The 23,416-nt window shown below is 38.6% G+C and overlaps 1 protein-coding gene and 2 non-coding genes across 6 annotated transcripts; all 3 read left to right on the top strand.

Annotated features, from left to right (window-relative positions):
* ralgapb (Ral GTPase activating protein non-catalytic subunit beta) lies at nucleotides 1-22,546 on the top strand. Of its 4 annotated transcripts, none has more exons than XM_028453271.1 (18): nucleotides 1-161; nucleotides 975-1,195; nucleotides 4,283-4,485; nucleotides 4,586-4,752; nucleotides 5,696-5,882; nucleotides 6,198-6,329; nucleotides 7,916-8,094; nucleotides 9,103-9,171; nucleotides 9,654-9,805; nucleotides 10,529-10,769; nucleotides 11,313-11,348; nucleotides 12,163-12,364; nucleotides 12,964-13,131; nucleotides 13,415-13,529; nucleotides 13,788-13,935; nucleotides 14,032-14,096; nucleotides 14,198-14,342; nucleotides 20,503-22,546. In XM_028453271.1, the coding sequence occupies exons 2-18, from the start codon at nucleotides 1,019-1,021 to the stop codon at nucleotides 20,787-20,789; spliced, it is 2,673 nt and encodes an 890-aa protein (XP_028309072.1). In that variant the 5' UTR covers nucleotides 1-161; nucleotides 975-1,018; the 3' UTR covers nucleotides 20,790-22,546. The 4 variants fall into 4 exon arrangements, with proteins under 4 accessions (XP_028309072.1, XP_028309073.1, XP_028309074.1 ...); XM_028453272.1 differs by having other exon boundaries at nucleotides 20,512-22,546; XM_028453273.1 differs by lacking the exon at nucleotides 11,313-11,348.
* LOC114467718 (U5 spliceosomal RNA) lies at nucleotides 22,222-22,336 on the top strand. The gene has a single exon (XR_003674543.1). It is a non-coding gene; the product is annotated as a U5 spliceosomal RNA (small nuclear RNA).
* A 501-nt stretch (nucleotides 22,547-23,047) lies between the features above and the next one.
* On the top strand, nucleotides 23,048-23,162 carry LOC114467728 (U5 spliceosomal RNA). The gene has a single exon (XR_003674552.1). It is a non-coding gene; the product is annotated as a U5 spliceosomal RNA (small nuclear RNA).
* Nucleotides 23,163-23,416: the final 254 nt, after the last annotated feature.

Consider the following 23,416-nt stretch of genomic DNA (forward strand, 5'->3'; position numbering starts at 1 on the left):
CTCGGGGGCGCTAACCAGCAGCTCCATGTTTCCCGTTAGCTTCTCACACTGGAATAACCAAGGCTCGACATTGTGAAAATAGAAGGGGTTACGGTTTAACAGCGGAGGAGGAAACAGCTGTTTTAAGAGCTCTGTTATGACTACACTCCCTGTTGGTCCAGGTAAACCAAGATAAACTGTTATCATGTATGCAGGGTTAGCGTCCGGTTAGCACAAATGACAGCCGAGCTAATGTCAACGAACAGGCTAACGCTGCTCTGCGCCGCCTGAGATAAGTTAGCGGATACTAGCGTCGTGTATTAATAATTTTAGCCTCGTGTGTTTATCAGACAAACACTCCTTGTGCCTTAAAGTCAGACAGCGGCACATTCTGCAAAATGTCAACAGTAGGAAGAGAGAGAGGGATGTGTTGACGCTAGGGCTAGCTAGTGTTAGCAAGCCGTTTCCTGGTTGGGATTCCTCTGACTGAGGTAGAGAATAGACTGTTGACGTGTTGTCTTTCCTCTGTTACACTAAAACACTGCCAGCTGGTGTTTAACATCAAATACACAGACATTCCTTTTCTTACTGTAATTCTGATAAGGCAGTTGACGGTAACAATCACAATAGCTGTAACATTGGAGGTGGATTTTTGGAAATCGGTCCCATGCAAGGTGCAAACAAATATTTGCCAAAGGTGGTATGTACGCTAGCATCTCAAAGAGATTGCATTAGGGATAGGTTTTAAGTTGTTGTTGTTTTCGTATTGTAGTCACCCTGCACCGTTTTGACATTAAATGAAACTAATCGACTAAAATACCTTCACTAGATAAACACACCAGGACACTTCTCTGAAACAGTGTCTTGTTCCTGTTTTTGTAGGTGAACAAAGTTAAGGTATTTTTAACAGCATTTATGTCATATTCATAATTGATAGGAATGAGTGTTGGTAATGGTTTACCATGAAAACCTTACTCCAGCTCATGTGTTCACAGGTGGAGGCAGGAGGTGTGAGTAGAGTCTACCAGACATCAGCAGCATGTACTCGGAGTGGCGCTCGTTGCAGCTGGTGGTGCAGAGTGACCAGGGTCACCTCAGTGTCCTGCACGCCTACCCCACCAGCGTGGGCACCGATGTGGCTAATGCTGTGGTAAAGCCCCTGGGCACAGCAGTGAGCCCTGTGGCTTCAGAGAACATCCTGAAAACAGACAAGGAGGTGAGGATTAGGTCCAGGATGGTGTTATATTTGATTTTTGTGCACAGCCAATCGACATACATCTTATCAAACATGCACACTGGAATGCTTTCAGATGCTTCTCTAGTATATTTGGAGAATTACCTGTGGCTATAATAGTGAAAGATCATTTATTGTTGCACAAATGGCTTCAGTGTTTCCCAGTTTTGTTTTAACTTTTTTAATATATATATAAATACACACTTAAAAAATTTAACATTTTTCAAACGTACAAGTTGGTGTTGCCTTTCCACTGTACAGTTAGTTTTCTGTAAATGCCTATCTTTTGTCTTAATGCTCAAGCAACATCGATTAAGTTTTGTCTTGCATAATTTCTATCCTAACCCGCTGACCGTTCAATACCTGCCACTTTCTGAAATAGTTAAATTTCATGGTATTGGTATTTAGCCGTTCTTTATATTTTCATAAAAATGAAAATGCATTCATTAAAATCAGTATGAGTAAGACAAATGATAGGATCAACTTGTATTGTAAAGTACCATTAATAGTAAAGTGTTACGAATAGGATTTGTAAAATGTATCTTTCATGGGTTTTTACTGTGGCTTGCAGAAATACTTATATCCCTAAACTTTTCTTCGTCTTGCAGCCACAAATGTAAATGTGTTTAATAAAGATTTTGTGATAGGCCAACACAAAGAGCCACGTTAGTGAAGTGGAAGGAAATTGATATACGGCGTTCAGATTTTTTCTCAAATAGAACTGAAAAGTGTAGTGTGCAAAAGCATTCACCTCACCCGAGTCAATATTTTGTGCATTCCTCATTCTAATATATGAATATGCTTTGATCAACACCAGGGGTGTCTAACATGCGTAGGCCAGAACCTCCTCACCAAAAGGTCCAACCCAGGCCACCAGATGAATTTGCCAGAAATTAAAGTAATAACTGCCACATGGGGCCTATTTGTTTCAGTGAATAGGGGTACAACACACTGTTTTTTTTTTTTTTTTTGTATGGTTGAATGAAATTAAAATTCAGTAGTCAAATGTAATGCTTGTGTGAATTAACTAAGACAATGTTGAAATTTCAGGTATTTTCGTGTGTTTATAAAAGGACACTTCTTTGCACCAAGTCATAAATTTAGGGTTCTATTTATTTAGAGATTATTATTTTACAGTCCTGGCTCTCTTACATCTGCACTGTAAGCATCCCGAGATAAATTGAGTTTGACACCCCTGATCTAAACCATTTCATTAGGGCTGAGGTGAACCATTGCCTCATTTTCAAGTCTTTACCTGTATTTGAATGCATTCTTTTTCCCATTAACTCTGGCCAGTCTCCCTGTCCCTACTAAATTAACATCTCTACAGCATGATGCTGCCACCACTATATTTCACAGTGGTGCATTCAGGGTGATGTGCAGTGTTAGTTCTTCACCACAGTAAGGTTTGCATTTATTTATAAAAATGAAAATTTGGTGTCATCTAACCGGAGCACATTCTTCTTTAACGTTTTGCCACTTTTCCATAAAGGCCTGATTTGACGAGTCCATGACCAATAGTTGCTCTCTGGACAGATTCTCTTACCTGAGCTGTGGATCTCTGCAGCTCTTCCAGAGTTACCATGAACCTGGCTGCTTCTCAGATTAGTTCTCTCCTTGCCCATTTTCGGATTATGATTTTGCACGGTTCTTTGAGAGATGTTTAAATCCTGGAATATGTTGTTTTTTTTAGTTCATTTCTGTTTTAAACTCCACAGCTTTCTCCCTGACCTGAATGCTGTGTCCCTTGTCTTTGTGATGCCTTCTGTCAAAAAAAAATGTTCTCTAATGTCTGAGGCTGGCACAGAACAGCTGTATTTAAACTGAGATTAGATTGCTCACAGGTGGACTCTATTTATTAACGAAGTGACTTCTGAAGGCACTTGCATGGATTTCAGTTTGGGAAATAACAGTTAAGGGGGCTAAATATTTTTGTACGCCACACTTTTCAGTTTATTTTTTATTTTTGTTGAAATCTGAACACAGTGTATCATTTTCCTTTCACTTTACCATTATGCAGGACACAGTGTTGTATCACAGTTATTTGCGGTTGTAATATGACAATGTCAAAGTTCAAGTCGTATGATTACTTTGGTATGCCACTGTATGTCTATTCTAATGAGTTTTTCCATTATATTATATATATATATATATATATATATATATATATATATGTCAATATTTTATTTAGTTTTTTCAGCTTTTGGACAGAAAGCAGGGGTTGTAATACATTGCGTTAATAAACCTTTTTGACATTACATTGCAGAAGATTTAGGTAACAAGTTCTTTCACATTACATTCTCTTATTTGGCCTCAGATCAGCAAATCTAAGATAATTTGCAGGAAAAAAGATGTAAAAGGTTGAAGTTGCCATTTGTAAGTTAATTTAGATCTCCACTGTAAACGCTCCGTTTATTATCCCCCGCCACAAAGTGTGAAGGCGGATATAGGTTTGAGCTTTGTCCGCGTGTCCAAGTTAAAGGGAACAGCTTTTCTCAGAAATTCGTTTAAGATACGAAAGCCAAATTCATTGTGTGGCTCCAGGGTGTCAATACCTTGATGGAGTTCGAAAATGAGAAGTGCGCAACTATTTTTTGACGGAGTTATTGCCCTTGTTCCGTTTTTCTTTACTCTGTTCGAGGTATCTTCAAAGGGGACAGCTTTTCTTAGAAACAGTTTAAGACAGAAATTTTATATTGTGATGTGATAATATTTTCTTATGTATACATCTAACTTCTAAGATTTAGGAAAATGTTGTGAGTTATGACAACCAATCTGGTGGGGGATGTTGACTGTCTTCTTGTTGACATTGTCATAAAGGTTTTGTGCATTGTATTGTGGGATGTGGAGTCCTGTAGATGGATGCAAAGAAGTGTATTTACTTAATTCTTTCCATGACTTCTTGTATTTCTTTGCCAGACAATGAGTACTGTGATTAGTTTGATGCCATTTTTGTTTTAGCTTGTTCCCAGTATTTCCTGTGATAACAACTCACTCCACCAGAGTGTTCAGAATTTGAGTATTGTATCACTAATTAGAATTATTAATGGGACTTTGTTTTCCTCACAGGTGAAGTGGACCATGGAGGTGCTGTGCTATGGTCTGACCCTCCCCCTTGAAGGGGACACTGTGAAGTTGTGTGTAGATGTGTACACAGACTGGATGATGGCGCTAGTGTCTCCCAGAGACTCCATGCCTCTACCTGTTGTCAAAGAGCCCAATATGTATGTTCAGACCATCCTTAAACACCTCTACAATGTCTTTGTACCAAGGTATGTTGCAAGAAGTCTCTGAATACTTAGATGTATGCATTTGGATACTTTTCACCCCGAAATTTCTGTGCAACTTCAAACCCATCCATTCTCTCTCCAGGCCTGAGCAACACAGTCTGAACCACATAAGGCTTTGTCAGCAGGTTCTGACTGCAGTCCAGAAACTGGCAAGGGAATCCCTCGCCATGGCGAGGGAAACCTGGGAGGTGCTGCTACTCTTTCTGCTTCGCATCAATGACACGTTGCTTGCACCTCCTACAGTTGGAGGTATGCCCTACCTTAATTTAAAATTGCTTTTTTCCCCTCAATGACCGGGCTGGCTATCGCCAGGTACCTCACGATATGATATATCGCGATAGTTTTGCCCACGATAACAATATTATCATGATACAGCGATTCTGCGATAATTGATATATCACGGAAAATTTCATTCATGATACATTACGATATGTGTCACTGAAAACATTTGGAATTCATTGACTGCACTGAATCCTTTTCAGAGGAATTACAAAACATTTTCAACAATTTCACATGAATGACAGCCAAGTAAAACAAGTGTATACTGCACAGTGGCTCGTCTATAACACACTGACCACAACTAGTCCAATGTCCTTGTGTTATGTTTAAGTCTTTAAGGGAAGACTGATACAAAATAATGCTTCACCAAAATGTTGTTAATGGTGTTTGTGCCAATGAACTTTAAATCATTAAAAACTAAATGAATCCAGAAAGGACACACAGTGCTAGTATTATCAACTCCTTTTCAAACATGGACACACATCAGTGCTGCTTAAGTAGCAGAATGAACTTGTTTTATAAAAACTGGAAAATGTTACTGCTAATGAAAAATAAACATTTAAGTCAGTGCATTATAATCTAAACAACTGGGTGTTCTATGAAAACCTGGGCACACATTTTAACTGATACTTACCACCATGTGTAAAGTTCAACTTAAACCTACACTGCAGACTGAACATACATTTCAGTGCTAGTACTAATCAATTTGTTCTTTGTAAACTTGAAAACCTGAGAATATATAACTCGTGCTTAGTACTTAAATTGTGTAAAAAGGATGAAAAAAAATCAATATTCGGCGCCAGTGTATCGATAACGTACCGCAAGACGAGATATTGTGATATATCGTATCGATATTTTGGGACACCTCTATTGGTCATTAATAATTTCCCGAAAAACACGTCCCCTCCTTTAGTGGGTGTAGCAGAGAAACTGGCAGAAAAACTGATGGCAGTGCTGTTTGAGGTGTGGCTTCTGGCATGTGCTCGCTGCTTCCCAACGCCGCCTTACTGGAAAACAGCCAGGGAGATGCTGGCTAACTGGAGACATCATCCTCCTGTTGTGGAGCAGTGGAGCAGAGTGGTCTGTGCTCTAACTTCCAGGTTTGACATAATTCAGTATGTGAAATTATTCTCACAAGTTGGTTGAGTGGGATTAAAATATGTTTGTCAGAAACCACAAGTTCTTTACAAATATCACTGATCATAAGAAGAAATGTACTGCTCCATCTACAGTATTCACATGTACAATAAACTAATTTATTATTACTGTCAATTGACATTTAAAATTAAACATTTTATTTTATAATTGAGTTACAGGTGTGATTCATAGGAATAGCTAAAGAGTAGTCAAAAGTGCAGAATTAGGAAAAGGATGTTGTTGTGGAGGTATCGCAATTTTTTCTTTTTTTCATTCAGACTTTTGCGATTCAGCCATGGACCAGCCTTCCCTCCTTTCAAAGTTCCAGATGAAGATGCCATTTTAATTCCTTTAGAAATGGACAATGACTGTGTGGCACAGACTTGGTACCGCTTCCTTCACATGCTCAGGTAAAAAAAGATTGCCATACACCTGTTTGTTGTATTGTCATCACTTGCAAGTAAAATATACCTTTTACTATTGCATCTGTTTAATGGGTGGTTGTATATTATGGGTTGTAAGAGGACTTGTTGAGACCTTTTTCAGTCACACTGGGCCCAGAAATAGAAAGATGACTGTCTAAAAGCCACCTTAGGATTAACAGACGTGCACAGCATTCGTAAGAAAGTAGTTTAGTCATACATCTTAACCTGACCTTTGGGTCTTCACAGTAAAAAATTCCCAGAAGTTTACGCTGTGTCCTCTTATTTAATGTAAAATATAATTAAATCCACACACACACAGACAAACACACTGGACCTCATATATCAACCGTTTGTATCCTCAGATCTGAGTGTACGATGGGTGTACGACCATATTCACACAAGCTTTGGTATTTATAAATTTTGATGTGAGCGTACGCTACAATCAGATCTCACGTCAGGTCTGACCTTGTGTATGCAAATCTGAGTTTGTGGATTTGTGATGCAGCACAGCCAAATCAGTCTCTAAATAAAATATTATATAAACCTCATCATCGTCATTTATGCATAAATAGACACGCATTCAGGACAGATCAAAATTGATTATTAAAAGGAATTATTATTGATACCACTTTTTTAGTTATCTTTCCACGGAAAACCATATAACCCCGCTGGTTAACCCTGCTACCGTCCGAGCAGGAGCGTTCAACCAGTGCGCACACGGGAGTACAGCACTGCTTCTGCTCTGTCTTGGACTGGGAGAACGCTGCTGTGTATATCCCAGAGAAAGTGTGTGACATAATTTTTAACCTGATCAGTTTTTCCCCTACATCGTATTGGTAAATGCAGCGCCTTTTGATGGGTCAGCGCTGCCTGTGGAGCCAAAACTCAGGAATCGTGTTTAGCACAGCCTTCATTGTGGACTGTTTGGAGAAAATAGGACCTCATTCCTGCTTTTAAAATGTAAAGTGTACCTTAAAATTTTGCATGTGCCCTGCAGTTATTAATCAGTGATATGATTGATTGTATAGGTGAAATTGGCTAAAAGCATAAAGAACATACGAAAGAACAGAATTTAGACTGAGGTTAATATAAATGGCATATTTCTATGTGTCTCTCCAGGATCTCTGCTGTGAAGTTGTTCGTAGCACACACGAGGGGGCAGACAGTAACTGCTTGGTAGCTGATCCTCAGTTTCTTTTCTTGTCGGTGTTTGTTTGACCCCAATGGGCGGGGCTGCCATACCAGGAATATTTAAGGGCGTAACATGTTAATGACGATCGAATTCAGCCACCACATTTATCTGTTGTATGCTAGGATTGGTTAGATACGAATGTTTCATAAATCACATCTGTCGTGCGACCTAATGTGCACTCAAATTTGCACCTGCTTTCATGCAAGGTTGATAAATGAGGGTCACTGTTTATAGAGATTTTGAAGCTCAATGTGTACACGTGGTATATTTTAAAGATTGTTGTATGTTGTAAATTCCCCACTTTTTTCTTACTTTCATTGCTTATGTGTCTTTATAAAATAGTAAATGTATTATGGCATCTGCTTCTGTTGGTTTTAAGTAACCCAGTGGATCTGAGCAACCCAGCCATTGTGAGCACCACTCCAAAGTTTCAAGAACAGTTTCTCAACTCGAGTGGCATTCCCCATGAGGTGGTTTTACATCCATGTTTAAAGCAGCTACCCCAGATCTTCTTCAGGGCCATGAGGGGCGTCAGCTGCCTTGTAGATGCCTTCCTGGGTAAGATTACACTGAGTTAAAGATGACGTATCTCAACGTGAACCTGAAAGTACAAATGGAAATTTAACAGTACAGATAATGTAAACACTACACTACATTTTAAACACCACCTATCCACTGTTTTATTGCAGGTCATCTACATTTCAGTTTTAGGATTAGACATAGTCAGTGACATCTGGCAACACTTGGCATGAGTGCTTTTAACTCCTTGTTGCTTAAAGATAAAGGGGCCAAAGTTAAGGATGTCATATTTACGGCCCCCAAACACCGTCTTTGTCTTGATTAAAGGTGAACGATGTCAATATTTCTACTGAAACAAGAGTATGCATTTCAACCTAATAACGATATGTCTGTTAAATGTAGGAAGGAATGCCCAAATCAATTTTTAGGCTTTAAGTATCTGGTGGTGGTTGTTTTTTTTTTTTTTTCGAATACACATTTAGCCTTGGTTTATAGATCTATAAAATTGTGACGTGACATAAATTAAGACAAGTGTCTAGTTGTTTTCTCTACATGAGTACAGTGACCTATTCCAATTTGATTGCTAAAAACTACATTAAAAGCAGTGGTGAGTCCACTTTGTGTAATTACTCTGAAAAACAAACTAAATATCAGCGTTTTTTTAAACAAATCCCTGCACATTAAAACAGACACTGCCATAGTTCCTTTAACAATTTTTTTTCTTGGTGTGCTTCTGCTACAGAACAATATTCAGGGGTTTTCAATGTGTCACAAAGAGGTGATTAAATCTGTTGTATGCGTCGGTAATGTTGATTAAAACCAACCTCGACGCCTTGCAAGAATTCCTAAATGTAAACAATCAGCAGTGGAATTTGTGAAACTTTAGAATGCTTCTTTTTTCTGCAAGTACATTTGGCAGGTGTTTTTCTAAATTTAAAGTTTTTTTTTTTAGTTTAAGAGGAAACGGCACCAGGATTGAAAATCAAGAGCAATTGTCAAAAAAGTTGTAATAGAAACGTGTCAGTGTGTTTTCTCTTTATACTGTAGGTGTCTCTGTTGAAAAGAAAGATGTGCGAGAAAGGGTGTTCACTTTCTCTCCAGTGCTGTTCTCTCATGGTACACCATCAGCTCATCCATGTATAACATTGGGCATCTGATAGATTGGTGTGTTTATTGGTGTAATGATTTTAACAGCCTAGATTATTAGTCTTAAATATCAAAAATAATGAGCCCCAGATGTTCTTACTAAACTGGAAGATCAGCAGCTCATTCATGCACAGGATGCCTTCCCAACACAAATATCAATCAAGCTGGAAGCGCAGAAATTACTGTCATCTGTGTCTAACAGTTGTCTTGCATGTCTTGTCAATTGTTGTCATCAATAATCAACTCACAAACCCTGAAGCAAATATTTTTTCTTTCTTTTAATCCAAATGAGATGTGCCTTCAGATAATTATGTCTCTAAAAACATGATCTGTCTGGTGGTGAAAATATTTCTTATTTTCTCAAGCCAATCAGAAACCACATCACCAGTCTTCCTTCTACTGAGATGTAAAAATCTACGACAATTCCAGCTCATTAAAACTTCTGCCCACAGGTATCTCACGGCCCAGGGCCGACAGTGCCCCCCCCACCCCAGTCAACAGAATGAGCATGTCTCCACCTCCTTCCACCACAAACACCACGCCACCCCACAGCCGCAAGCAGCGCCATGCTGTGGTCACTAAAACCACAAGCAAAAGCTCAGCGGTAAGACACACTGTGATAATGGATAGCATGCAATAAGGGTATTATCTTGTTCACAATTGCCACATGTGATAGATATCTATACCACATATGTATGGGAATGTGTGTGTGATTTAAGCGGCTATAAGGAAACAAGTGATTTGGTAATAAAATAAATTAACAGCAATACATTTGGGTAAGAACACAAATGCATACCAAACGAAATATAAGTGTCGAGTTTGAAAAGTCATTAAGAAAAAACAGTTGGTCGCTTGGGTGTATTTAATATTTTTACAATGGTGTCAATCAATAAAAGGTACTGTTAAAGCTTCAAATAAAATTAAAATCTGGAAGCTGTGTTTATGTCCGTTCTCAATTACTTGATTTTTATCGTTGACATTTTGACTTTTTGTTTATCTTTCAACTATTTTTGTTTAAAAAGAAGGAAAAAGACCATTTGCTTTAGTTTCATCATTTGAAATTCATATTATTTTCACTTCATATATCCTTTTTGTTTGATCCTTGACATTTTGACCAATTGTTAATTCTTGCATATCTAACATTTTGTACATATCATATTGACCTAAACATTACTATAAAGTTTTTAACAATGAGAAAGGAAAAAAACAATTTTTTTCCAGTGTGTCTTTTCTTTTGTTTGTTCTTAGTTAAAGGAGTTGCGTAAGTTTTTAAACCAATGATTTGTTAAGTAAATGACTTGTGTGTCATCCTGCACCACCCCTGCAGGGCGGTGGCAGCCAACCAACCAAAGCATCCCAGCAGCAGCAACAGCAGCAGCAGCAACCTTCATCCTCTCCGACTATGCTCTCCAGCCCAAACCAGACCAGTTGGGAGTCGCGGCCCCTGCCGGCCCCAGCACGGCCAAAGGTCAACAGCATCCTCAACCTGTTTGGCCAGTGGCTCTTTGACGCTGCTCTGGTTCACTGTAAGCTCCACAGTGGTCTGAGCCGAGACCCCAGCATGACTGGTAAGAAGCTCAATGATGACCATAGCTTTTTATCTGATAATGCATGTACAGGTGGGTGTTTCCTCTGGCCGTTTGTCAGTTTTTTTGGTGTTTGTTGTGTGTTTTTTGTTGATTATTTTTTATTTTTTATTTTTTCCTTTTACTGTTTGTAGTTGGAGTATCTTTTCTGTTTTACATTGTCTCTGAAAGTCTGTCCTTTTTCTCTGTGCGGAGGGCTTGGCTAGAAGTGGCCTGGTGTTGCCATTGAATTATAATCATTTGTTGACGTTTCACTCTATTAAATCTCCATACAGACTACAATCATCACGCTGATGTCACATAGTTTTTAGTCTCTTAAATGAGATTTGGCTTGTCATTTATTTTTCTGTTATTGGTATTGTGTCCTGCTTGTGTCTACTTCTGTCTAACTACGTAAGAGTTGAGTCTCAGATTTTATACTGAGGCCAACAAAAAACAATTCATGCTTGAAATGAATTCATCCCCAAATATTAGATCTGCTATAATTTTTTTTTCTCTCTCTCCACTATTTCTGTTATCTTGCAGCCTCTTTTATCCAAATTCTTCTTTCTTATAAATCTTGTAAGTAGGAACGGCAGCTTTGTTTTCCTCACATGATTTGCGTTTCTTGAAAGATTTACCTGCTTTTTAGTTGAGTTCTTTATTATCATCACCATTGTCACCATATTTTTTTTCTTCATGTTTTATTACCTATTCACACTCCTTGTCATACATATAAAAGTGACATCACAGTCCTTTCAGCGTTATTCCAAAGGTTATGAATGGTATTCACCGACTTACCACTTGTTCCCACCATACCGTTGTCAGTTTCTGACAATTCCACATCATTCTCAGATTCTTTTGCACTTGAGTCATGCTAATCATTCATTTTTGGTTTCTGATCCTCTTGTTGAATGGACTGTTGTTTTTTCCTTTAAATTGGTTCTCTTTTTTGCTCTTAATTCATTTGTGTTGAATTTCTTTGGTCGAGTCTGTGCATGAAGTGAATGTACCCTGAGAGTATTTGTGCAACATGGAGGGAGCTGACACAAGGATTCTGCTTTGTGAGCTTTCAGCTATGATGACTGATACTTTGCAGTAGCAGCACATTACACTGAGAGGTAGAACGTATAGCAAAGTCTTTGTGTCAGAGTTTCCTTTTAGTGAATGCTGTTATACATGCGTGTGTGTTGTGTATGTTTTGCATTTTGGTTTCTCTATTGAGTAATTTATAGTCTGCTTCATGTTGTACTTGTGTTCAATTTTTTTATGTTTTCTGTTAAAGTTTGCATTAAAAAGGAATATGTTGTGTTTGCTTGTTTCTCTTTCATGCATGAATGACGTTCACAATCCAATTCAGGGTGCTTTCATTATTTTTCTTTTCCCTATGTTACAGCGATTGCGACTCAGGTGGGACTGGAGCTGAGAAGGAAAGGTTCCCAAATGTCTACCGACTCCATGGTATCCAACCCTTTGTTCGATGCAAATGAGTTCCCAGAGAGCTACGAGGCTGGCAGAGCCGAGGCCTGTGGGACACTCTGTCGGATCTTCTGTAGCAAGAAAACGGGAGAAGACATTCTACCTGTCTACCTGTCCAGGTATTTTAGTGATAAGGGTAATATGTGTTTTTTGTGAAGGGTTGGTTTTAAATATATCGTCCATGCATATTTAAAATTTTGAGTGCTGTGAGGGAGTGGTCTGATTTTTAAGAGTTCATGATCTAAACTGCTTCGATAAATAGTATGCCCAAGAGCTAATAAACCAATTATTAACTCACTTTATCCTTAAATGTGCCCCATTTTTCTAATTGGTGGAATTTTTAAGGATACCTGTTGTGAACTTTAAAGGGTTTGGTGATGGATATAACATAAAATGTATATAATGAATTGCTAATAAAGAAAATAAATTCAGCTTTATTTTTGTTATTTAAAAAAAAAAAAACATAAATAAAGGATTTTATACCTTATAAATCAATCCATGGGGAGCAGCCATGTTTGGCCGAAGGTGGCGTTATTTACACTTTTGTGTGTGTCTCTCTTGGTGTACATTTTGAAATTATTGTTTAGTGCTGTTTTTTTTTTTTTTTGGGTGAAAACAAGTTTTAAGTGTTTTCAACAGGGAGTCTACTGTTGTGTTTAAAATCTATGATAGCTGAAGGTAAATTTGCTTGATATTGTACCTTGTGTTTCTTGTGCAGGTTCTACATGGTCCTAATCCAGGGTCTGCAGATATCTGATTTTATTTGTCGACCGGTTCTGGCTTCAATCATCCTCAACTCTTCTTCCCTCTTCTGTACTGACCTGAAGGGCATCAACGTTGTGGTGCCTTACTTCATCGCTGCACTGGAGACTATTGTGCCAGACCGGTATGATTGGTACTTTACTTGTTGTTGATCACTCCTATGATTATGAGAAGTTGATATAACTTGGAAGACAACTGTCATTTGTGGTATTTTTAAATTATGTTTATAATATGTTATGGTTTCATTTATCCAGACAACTTTTTTCCGGAAATGTACTTTTAAAAATTTTTTTGATCTCCTGATATTTTTTGACTGCCAACTGTCAGTCTTCCTTCTCTCTTCCTCAGACTTCTGTTTAAGTATTTGTTGTCATTTGATATCAAGTTTTCTCAACTTTGTTTTACAGGGAGCTATCAAAGTTTAAAATGTATGTCAATCCCACTGACCTGAGGAGAGCCTCCATTAATATCCTCCTTGCCATGCTGCCTCTGCCACATCACTTTGGCAACATCAAATCTGAGGTAACGTTTAATTTTTTTCATCATCACAGTGCTACAGTATTGCATAATCGATGCACTGATTTCCTCTTGTATTTTGGGCCCCGTTTTTTTCTTTACACATTTTTAAAACACTACATTTATATACAATACTAGATCTGTAACTCACAGCTTCTCTAAGTGAATTAAATGTTTTATAGAGGATGCCTTATTCTACTCCAAAAAGGCTAAAGGGATTTTGTTTCCACTTCAGTCAATGATTGTACTTGTGGTCTGCTTTAGGTCCTGTTAGAAGGAAAGTTCAACGAGGAAAATGGATTACCTCACGACCAGCCGGTGTCATTTTTGTCACTAAAACTACGCCTGGTCAATGTCCTCATAGGTGCACTGCAAACTGAAACTGATCCCACCAACACACAACTCATACTGGGTACATACTCACCTTGTAAAGTGCTATACTGTCAGTACCTTATTGAGTTGTGGGAAAATGTTTTCTTTTTTAATATTATTTGTTTCTCCCTTTCAGGTGCAATGCTAAATATTGTCCAAGACTCGGCGTTGTTGGAATCTATAGGAGCACAGACTGAAACGGTTAGATCCACATTACTTCTATTGAAACTATGTATTGTGCCTGAATCAGCACAGGATGTCATAATTTGTTTTTTTGTATTTGTTTATTTTTATTGTTTCAGGGGAATATTGATGGAAGTCAAACCTCTATGAGGACCCAAAGTCACAGCCGCTCAAACAGTGGCATCAGCTTTAACAGTGGAAACAGCACAGAAGCTACCAGCCCTGAGTCGGAGCGTCCTGCACAGGCACTGCTTCGGGACTATGGTAGGACATGCATTTATCTACAAGTTTTATAATTTAAAGCCATAATATTCTGCTCCCAATTGTCCTTACCAATTAGCATGGCTTTTGCATGCTGTGATTGGCTTATATATTTATTAAATCATGCTTCATACTGAATTGTCACATGTTCTTTATAGCTTACCTGATTAAAGCGGTATGCAGAGTAAAGGAAGTTTGGGTAAAATGCCTTTGTATGTGATATAGCATTCTTCAGTTTGTGTCTGAGCTGTTTGCTGTGTCTGTATTACCTTTTCAGAGATTTGATCATGTTAAGCTGATGCAAGACACAATTGGGTCAAAGGCAATGAGTGATATTTATTTTCTAAACTCCAATTTCAAAATGTGGGAATATCAAATTGATTGCTAACAAGTAATGACAATATAAGCTAGAATGTGACTTACGTGACAGTTGATGTATTCAGCCCTGCATGATCTTAGGCAGTCTAAATCTCTCACCACTTTTATTCAAGGTCAAAAGAGAGAACATACAATCTGAACATTAGTAAACACGTGTTAACACTTTAAAGAAACAACACTCCACTATTTTAGTGATTTTTACGCAATGTAAATTTAATCTTTTTCCAGTACTCTATTCATGCTATTATGTTTTTGCCATCTTTAGAACATAGTTGCACCAAATTGTATCTAAGTTTTTCATGTTTTCAAACTTCATTTGTTCAGTGAAGTTGTTCAGAAATAAGTTTCCATGATAAACAAAATAAAACAGATTTATCCATTACTGGCCTCTTGCAATATTTAAAGGACACATGACACTAAAACTCATGTTGATGCTAAATGTTAGAACACATCCTAAATAGTGCGTTCTTCCACCCTCACCGGAGAGCTGAGCTCACACTGACGACACCTACAGAGTTGGATAGAATCATCATTATCACTATTATAAGAGATGTCCTGATACAACTTTTTCACTTCTGATACGATATCAATATTGCAGCCTTGAATATTGACCCATATCAATCAGACACAATATCAGCACGAATCATGCATACTTATATTACTTATTTTGTTGTGTGGAATGTTTGAAAAGGCTTGATCAATTAATGTTACTCAAACAGAGAACAATAGTCAACAACTCAAGTTCACTTCAGTTATTTTTTACTGTCAGTATATTGTAGGAACAACTGAGGGTGGGGACAAAAACAGCAAAAATTTATCGGAGCGCTTATATCCAAGATTTTAGATGCAGTCCGATAAAATCCAATATTTGTTTTCTGGCTGATATCGGACTGATATCTCACATTAATATCGGATCCGGACACCCCTAATTATTATCGAAATTGCCCGTAGGAGTGAATGGGAGTGTGAGTGGTTAATTGTGTATGTTTCCCTGTGATGGACTGGTGCCCTGTTCAGGGTGAATCCTTGCCAAGCACCTGAAGAAATTACTGAGGAGACTGAAGTCGGTATTCGTCCTCGAGTTCATATCAGCTAGTATAGTGCCCATCGGAAGTATATATTCATATAGTGGGAGCTTAAGCAGAGTTGGCAATTATGGTCAAATGAGTATGTGTTTGAAGGTTGGATGTACAAGTCTGTAGTGTTATAAAGGGGTATATTTGCGGGTGCAAAGTAAAATAGCGTGTGTGAGTTCCCTGGTTTCATTCTATGGAACATGGACATGATAAATGTGTTCATTTTTATAATTTTTTTGTTTGGTGTATTTTTCTGTAATGTATTTTTTTAGAGTCTTTATGTGTATTTTTGTATCTTTCTGTTGTCTTTTTGTGCATTTTTTTGTGTAATTATTGTTTTTTTTTGCCATTGTAGTGTAAGTCTGAAGTCATTTGAGGTATTTTTGTATATTTTTTTTAGTGTAGTTTTGTGCATTGTTGTTGTCATTTTGTGTATTTTTTAGGGATGTCCCGATACAACTTTTTCATTTCCGATATGATACAGATATTGCAGCCATGGGTATCAGCCGATACCGATATTGATCCGATATCAGCATGAATCATGCATACATGCATGATCAAAACTGACCCATTTATTATTAACCAATTGGTTCCATCATTTTTACCTTCAACATAATATCTACAGTATTCTACAGTTAAACAAAAATAATAATAATCTGGAAATTTGAATCCGATATTTGTTTTCAGGCTAATCGCATCGGGACACCTCTAGTATTTTTTGTATAAATATTTAATTTTGTGTATTTTGACTCATTTTCATATTTTTGTTGTCATTTGGTGTATTTTTCTGTAATATATGTTTTTTGGAGTCATTTTGTGTTTTTGGAGCCTTTTTATATATTTTTGTGCATTTCTGTTGTTTTTGTGTACCTTTTGTATAAATATTGTTTAGTTTTTTATTTTATTTTACTCATTTAATATATATTTTATGATAAATACCTTATGTGTGGTGAGGGCCTGTTTTGAGATGTGTGTGTGTGTGTAAGACTCGCTACCTGTCCTCCTGGTTGCCGTGTGGGACTCTCTCCATCTTCTCCGTGGGTTCTCTCTCACACACACGCTCATCAGCCACGTGCGTGCACATACTCATTCACAGGTTGCGTGAGACTTGAGATAAAAAAAAAAACCGGACCTGGAAGTACTGTGACACTATAGAAAGTGGGAGCCGTAATAAACGTTTTGCAACACACTTAAATAAATAACTTTTAGCTGTACAAAAACATTTTTAATATTGACCTGTTGTGGACTGGAAGAGGGTCTTCTACTGATAATTAGAGGTTGTAAATGAACGGATTGGGGCAGTAGTGCCCCCTCACACTGAGGTCAAAAGCTGAATAGGTTTCACTTCTGGGTAAACATGAATGTGCCGTCCGGGCAAAATAAAATTAAAATAAACGTTCTGCAACACCAAATAAGTCCAAAATAATGCATGCACACACTCAACCTATGTTCGGGCAGTCAAAAAAGTTTCAGGTCGGACAGACACCGTGTCGGGGTGAAATTCGCTCCACAAACGCACGCACGCAGAACTTCCTTGATTTATTAAAGAGATAAGGCTGAATGAATTCTTCAAGCAAAATGTCTGCAACTCAGACTTGGATTTATCTGAAATTGAAGGGAACCATTTTCAAAGTGAACTTCTCCAGAAATCATAATCTGGATTTCAGCAGCGCAATTGGCAGAAGTGAAAATAACGATAATAAGTAAAGACTATGGTCAAACTGTGCATTGTTTAACACTTTCATTACTGGATGGATGTCAGCATAATTTTTCTCAGAATAAGATGGTGTTATAAACACAAGTTGTCAAAACTGGTGTCATGTGCTCTTTAACAATGCAGTTTACAACTTTCTGAATATTTATTTTGAAATTTCCGTGTGTTGTTTGCAGTCTCCTTTTACTAGAGGTGAGTGGAAAACGTGTGTTTACCGCTAAAATTTAATAAACACCCCAACCAAGTTAACGTGTCATTACATGCACCACAACATCCCCATATTAAAGTTCTATTTCATAATATCTTGTGAGATGTCTCACTTTGGGATGCACACTCTGTCTGCAGCCCTTAGAAGCATTATCTCAATCTGCCAATCCTGATTGGCTGGTGAAACGTATTCGTCCGCCAGAGACACACCTACTTCCTATAAGAGGAGGAGGCGGACGGCAGCACGTCATTCAAACACCTCTTCTCACTCTAAAGCTTATCTTTCTACCAGCTCAACTGTCCACAGATGGATCTTTTTTAGCCTCCGTCGCCGGGCGCTGATAAGATTTGAATACACTAGCTTTTTACTTGATCACACCAGATCAACCAGCGCTGTCTAAGATATTTCACCACGCCTCGTGCTCGGGCGTTCCCACACCAGTGAACGACCCAGCTCCACACTTGATGCCACACCACAGCTGTCGAGCTCCCAGACTTTGGCACACCAGCTGACAGCTCGGCTCCAACGCTGCCCTCGACATCTCTCGACAGTCCGGCTCATGTTGGCCCACACCTCGGCTAGCATACCAGCTAGCCGCCATGTGGTAGCGCCAAGCTAACCACCTCTTCTCCCTGCCTGCGCCAGCACCAGGAATGGAGGCTCACACCGGAGGCTCTGAGGCACGTCTCTGCCAATGTGGCAATAAAATCTCAAGGTATGACTCATACCAGGTCTGCGCGAGCTGCCTCAGGCTAGAACATGCCCAGCTAGCTGTCGATGTCCCCGGTTCCTGTCGGCACTGTGCGGCGTTCAGTCAAAAGCCTCCGCAGAAGACTAGCCAACTAGCCTGCCCGAGCAGGACCCCTATCTCCCCCCTCACGGCGTGGCCGTTGCAGCGGGAGAAGAGATGGGGACCCTCACAGATACCACGGCGGCACACAACTTCAGCTGGGGCTCCCAGCTCGACCTGGCCACTATCTCCCCACACAAGGAGGACGTCCTCGTGTTAGACTGCGGGGATGATGACGGCCCCTCCTATGACCTCCTCGTGTCGGGAGAGGCAGAGGAGGATGATGCCTTCATCACTCCAGCCCGGGCGGCACTGCCTGCAGCCTCTCGGGAGGAGGATGGGCGAAGCACACCAGCCTCCCCTTTCCCAAGTCCAGATATGGTTGATGTGTACAAACGCGCTGCGGCGCGGATGGCCATCCCGTGGCCTGCCGTCGTAACAGAGACCACCAGATTCCTGGATGAGGGGAAGAGACTTCCCACATCCAGGGGTACGATGAGACAACATCTTCCTGTCTTCCTTAAGCTACTGGTTGAGGTGGCGTGCTCATGGAAGGACCGTCCCTTCATCAGCAGGACTCCGGTGGCCAGTGCCTCATCCCTCGACTGCGAGACGATGAAAAAGCCAGGGACCGCGGCTGTCTGCGGTGTCCCGCCGGAGACCAAGTTTGTCGACCAAAACAGTCTCCAGTCGAACCTGTCTGGAATGGCTTACGTAGCGGCCGAGCTCTGGACAATTGGCTGCTTTTCCCACAATCGAAGACGGAGGCCACAGCGCATATCCTATTGTGTAACCTATCCGATATAGGTTTTGTGATAAACGCAGAAAAGAGCATGTAGTCCCTAGAATAGTCTTCCTCGTACTGTCCCTGCACTTTGTCTTTCACGGCGTGCCTCTCGGGGGAGCGGGTGAAAGCGTTCAGGGCATGCCTTGCGCTGTTTCGACCGGGCAGTTTCGTTCAGTTCAGATTATGTCTTCGGTTACTCGGGTTATAGCATTTGCCATACTCATAATTTCCCTTGGACGCCTCCACATGAGGGAATTCCAGCTGTGGGTGGCCTCACACGGGCTGTAGAGGCAATACGGGAGCTACCACATCCCATATTGAGAACTCTCATGACATATTGTGAAAAGAACTTTATTTACATAACCCCGGTTCTATGAGTGAGATGTCTCACCGGACAACCCTTCTTGCTTGGGCAAGTGAGAAGAGGTGCTTATTTTGAATGACACGTTTCACCAGCCAATCAGGATTAGCAGATTGAGATAATGCTTCTGAGAGCTGCAGACAGTGTGCATCCCATAGTAAGACATCTCACTCATATTACTAATAGAACTGGAGTTATGTAAATAATGTAGTTTTTACATCTTCATTCATCAAGGAGTGCTCAATGATTTGGTTGAATAGTGTCTTTCTGTGAACACACGTCTCCCATTCACATCTGTGACTGGACCAAAGTTGTTCATGTTATTGGAAAAGCTCTACACTGGAACTTTACCTTTCTTCTAATGTCACAAATGCTTTGCTGCTGTGTATGGTTCAATTCTCGGCCAAAATATTGTTTAATGTTGGATCAAACTTTGTCTTGTTTGTTACCTATTTTGATTTGAGGCGTTATTACTATTTTAGTTATTTTGATGCATACGCCTCATGGTTGATTAAATTGAGGGTACTTTTCAGCCATAACAAAGCTGGCTGTGGGAATTATCTGTTTTAATTCTCACCCATTTGTGCTCAGACATTATGTATTAAGTTTGCTTGATAAATGGTTAAAGATTTTAAAAAATGTTCTTTCTAAATCTGAAATATGCTTCTTAATTGACACAACTCCATTTTTTTCCTGAGCAGTTTAACAATTAGCAATCTAACATTTCATTTCTAAAACATATGCATCATTATTTTTAATTATTAACTAAATATTTGGTTTCAAAACTTTAACCCTACTTTGCTTTGTTCTTTGCGGTGTTTGGTATTTCGGGGTGTCTTATGTTCCTAGCTCTTCCAGATACAGCGGCGGGCCTGCTGGTGCGCAGCATCCATCTGGTCACACAGAGGCTTAATTCCCAATGGAGACAGGACATGAGCATCTCACTCGCTGCGCTGGAGCTGCTGGCTGGACTTGCCAAGGTAACCTCATCAGAGAGCCAAGCATTATGTAAAAAAACTATTATTTTTCAGCCATCAGGCATTAACCTTCTGGGGCCAACGGACCCACCGGCGCGTCCTGATCACATGATTGTTTTAAAAAGCCGTTTCAACCCGTGTCGAAAGTGCGGATGTTAAACTACAAACCAAACCAAATCATGTTGATAGGCCAAATAGATGTGGAGTTATGAGGGAAATGTTCGTGTGTTTTTTTTGTGACATTTTCTCGAGCTTTCAGTGCAGGAAGACCGCTGCAGAGCGCTTCTAAAACGAAAGCGAAAGTGTTGTGCAGCAAGTTCGAACAACACTGAAACCTCACATTATTGCTGTTTCCTGTTGGTTGAGAAGAAGAAAGCCATTGTCCAATCATAACGTCCACATATAGCGGGATTTTTGTTTTCAAGCGACAGGTAAACAGAGACGGAGAAAAAGAGGGTGAGTTGAGAGATTTGAGATAATAGTGATTATTACTGTGATTTAACTGTTTAGTTAGTGTGTAGTGAGTGAGATTGGAGTGTAGTGTAGTGACTAGTATATTTGTTTATTGTTTTATATCAACACAATCAGGCACAAATAATTTGCCTTTCCCTGTATTTGTGATTCATGCTTTTTTGTAAATAGTTGTACAAAATCACCTGAGACATTGCTTGCATTTCACTGTAAATAGCTATATATAACTGTTTTTTGATTCATCTATATATACGTTTTTGAAATATATAGTTTAGATTTACTATACAAGCAATGAAAATGATTAGTTAAAAATGTTGACGACTTTTATAGTAAAAAAAAACCAAACTTTTTCCCACTCTGAATTTTAGTTTTTATAGTGGTTTTAGATTCACTGTGTTCATACAGTATGCCATATGAAAGAAAATGCTTCACATTCATATTTGGGAGGCTTTCCTGAAAAAAATGATACCAAACATGCAAGGTTTATAGGTTTCCTTATATAAAATATAAAGGTAAAATCAAATACAATGGGGAAAAAAAACAACAAAAACACCTAAGCCATAGAGGGTTAAAAATGACTGGAAGAGTAAAATATTGATGTTTCTGGGCTGGGACGATAACCTTTTGTAATGATTTGATTTTGATCCTGATTCTTGGGTGCCGATTCGATTTAAATTGAAAGATGGTTTCCAATAAAAGGAAAATATGTGGGATAATCTGTCATACAAATCTGATAATTCTAAAGGAATTAAAAATTATTAAAAAAAAAAAAAAGAAACGAAACAATGTCTTAGGAGTTGTTGAACTGTTTCGGCAGTTTATTTTTCGTTGAAAAATAAATTAAATTTGATTGCTGTCCTGGTAATCACTAAAGATGGTGTCTATTAAAAGGAAAATATGTGGGATAATTTGTCGTACAATTCTGATAATTCTAAAGGAATTAAAAATTATTTAAAAAAAAAAAAAGAAACGAAACAATGTCTTTGGAGTTGTTTAACTGTTTCCGCTGTCATTGGAATTTGCTTGCCCTGACTTTTGGAGCCACTACTTTCTGGATACCATGATAGAGGCAAATTGTTCCAAGAAAGGCCCCCTAACACTTGTCTGTCTTCTAGCTATACCACTCTTGTTTCTCTTCATATCGTACAAATCTTTCGCCTTTTACTAAAGATTTCCGTGGAGAGGAACAATAAGAGTATGATCCAATTTTTTGATGCCCTGTGAAATACAGGGCTTCTTTTCATGTTAATGCAATTCTTTTAGTGTTGATGGTGAGTTCAGATTGAGCACTGTAGTGTTTCTTTCAAGTAAATGGTGTTGAAAAATAAATTAAATTTGATTGCTGTCCTGGTAATCACTAAAGATGGTTTCCAATAAAAGGAAAATATGTGGGATAATTTGTCGTACAATTCTGATAATTCTAAAGGAATTCAAAATTATTAAAAAAAAAAAGAAACGAAAAAAATGTCTTAAGAGTTGTTGAACTGTTACTAAAACCATCACTAAAGATGGTTTCCAATAAAAGGAAAATATGTGGGATAATCTGTCTTACAATTCTGATAATTCTAAAGGAATTAAAAATTATTAAAAAAAAAAAAAGAAACAAAACAATGTCTTAAGAGTTATTGAACTGTTTGGGCAGTTTATTTTTCGTTGAAAAATAAATTAAATTTGATTGCTGTCCTGGTAATCACTAAAGATGGTGTCTATTAAAAGGAAAATATGTGGGATAATTTGTCGTACAATTCTGATAATTTGAAAGGAATTAAAAATTATTAAAAGAAAAAAAAAAGAAACGAAACAATGTCTTTGGACTTGTTGAACTGTTTCGACTGTCATTGGAATTGGCTTGCCCTGACTTTTGGAGCCACTACTTTCTGGATACCATGATAGAGGCAAATTGTTCCAAGAAAGGCCCCCCAACACTTGTCTGTCTTCTAGCTATACCACTCTTGTTTCTCTTCATATCGAACAAATCTTTCGCCTTTTACTAAAGATTTCCGTGGAGAGGAACAATGAGAGTATGATCCAATTTTTTGATGCCCTGTGAAATACAGGGCTTCTTTTCATGTTAATGCAATTCTTTTAGTGTTGATGGTGAGTTCAGATTGAGCACTGTAGTGTTTCTTTCTAGTAAATGGTGTTGAAAAATAAATTAAATTTGATAGCTGTCCTGGTAATCACTAAAGATGGTTTCCAATAAAAGGAAAATATGTGGGATAATTTGTCGTACAATTCTGATAATTCTAAAGGAATTAAAAATTATTAAAAAAAAAAAAAAGAAACGAAACAATGTCTTAGGAGTTATTGAACTG

The sequence above is a fragment of the Gouania willdenowi genome, chromosome 7 (genome assembly GCF_900634775.1).
Source record: "Gouania willdenowi chromosome 7, fGouWil2.1, whole genome shotgun sequence".
In the NCBI taxonomy this organism is placed as follows: domain Eukaryota; kingdom Metazoa; phylum Chordata; class Actinopteri; order Blenniiformes; family Gobiesocidae; genus Gouania; species Gouania willdenowi.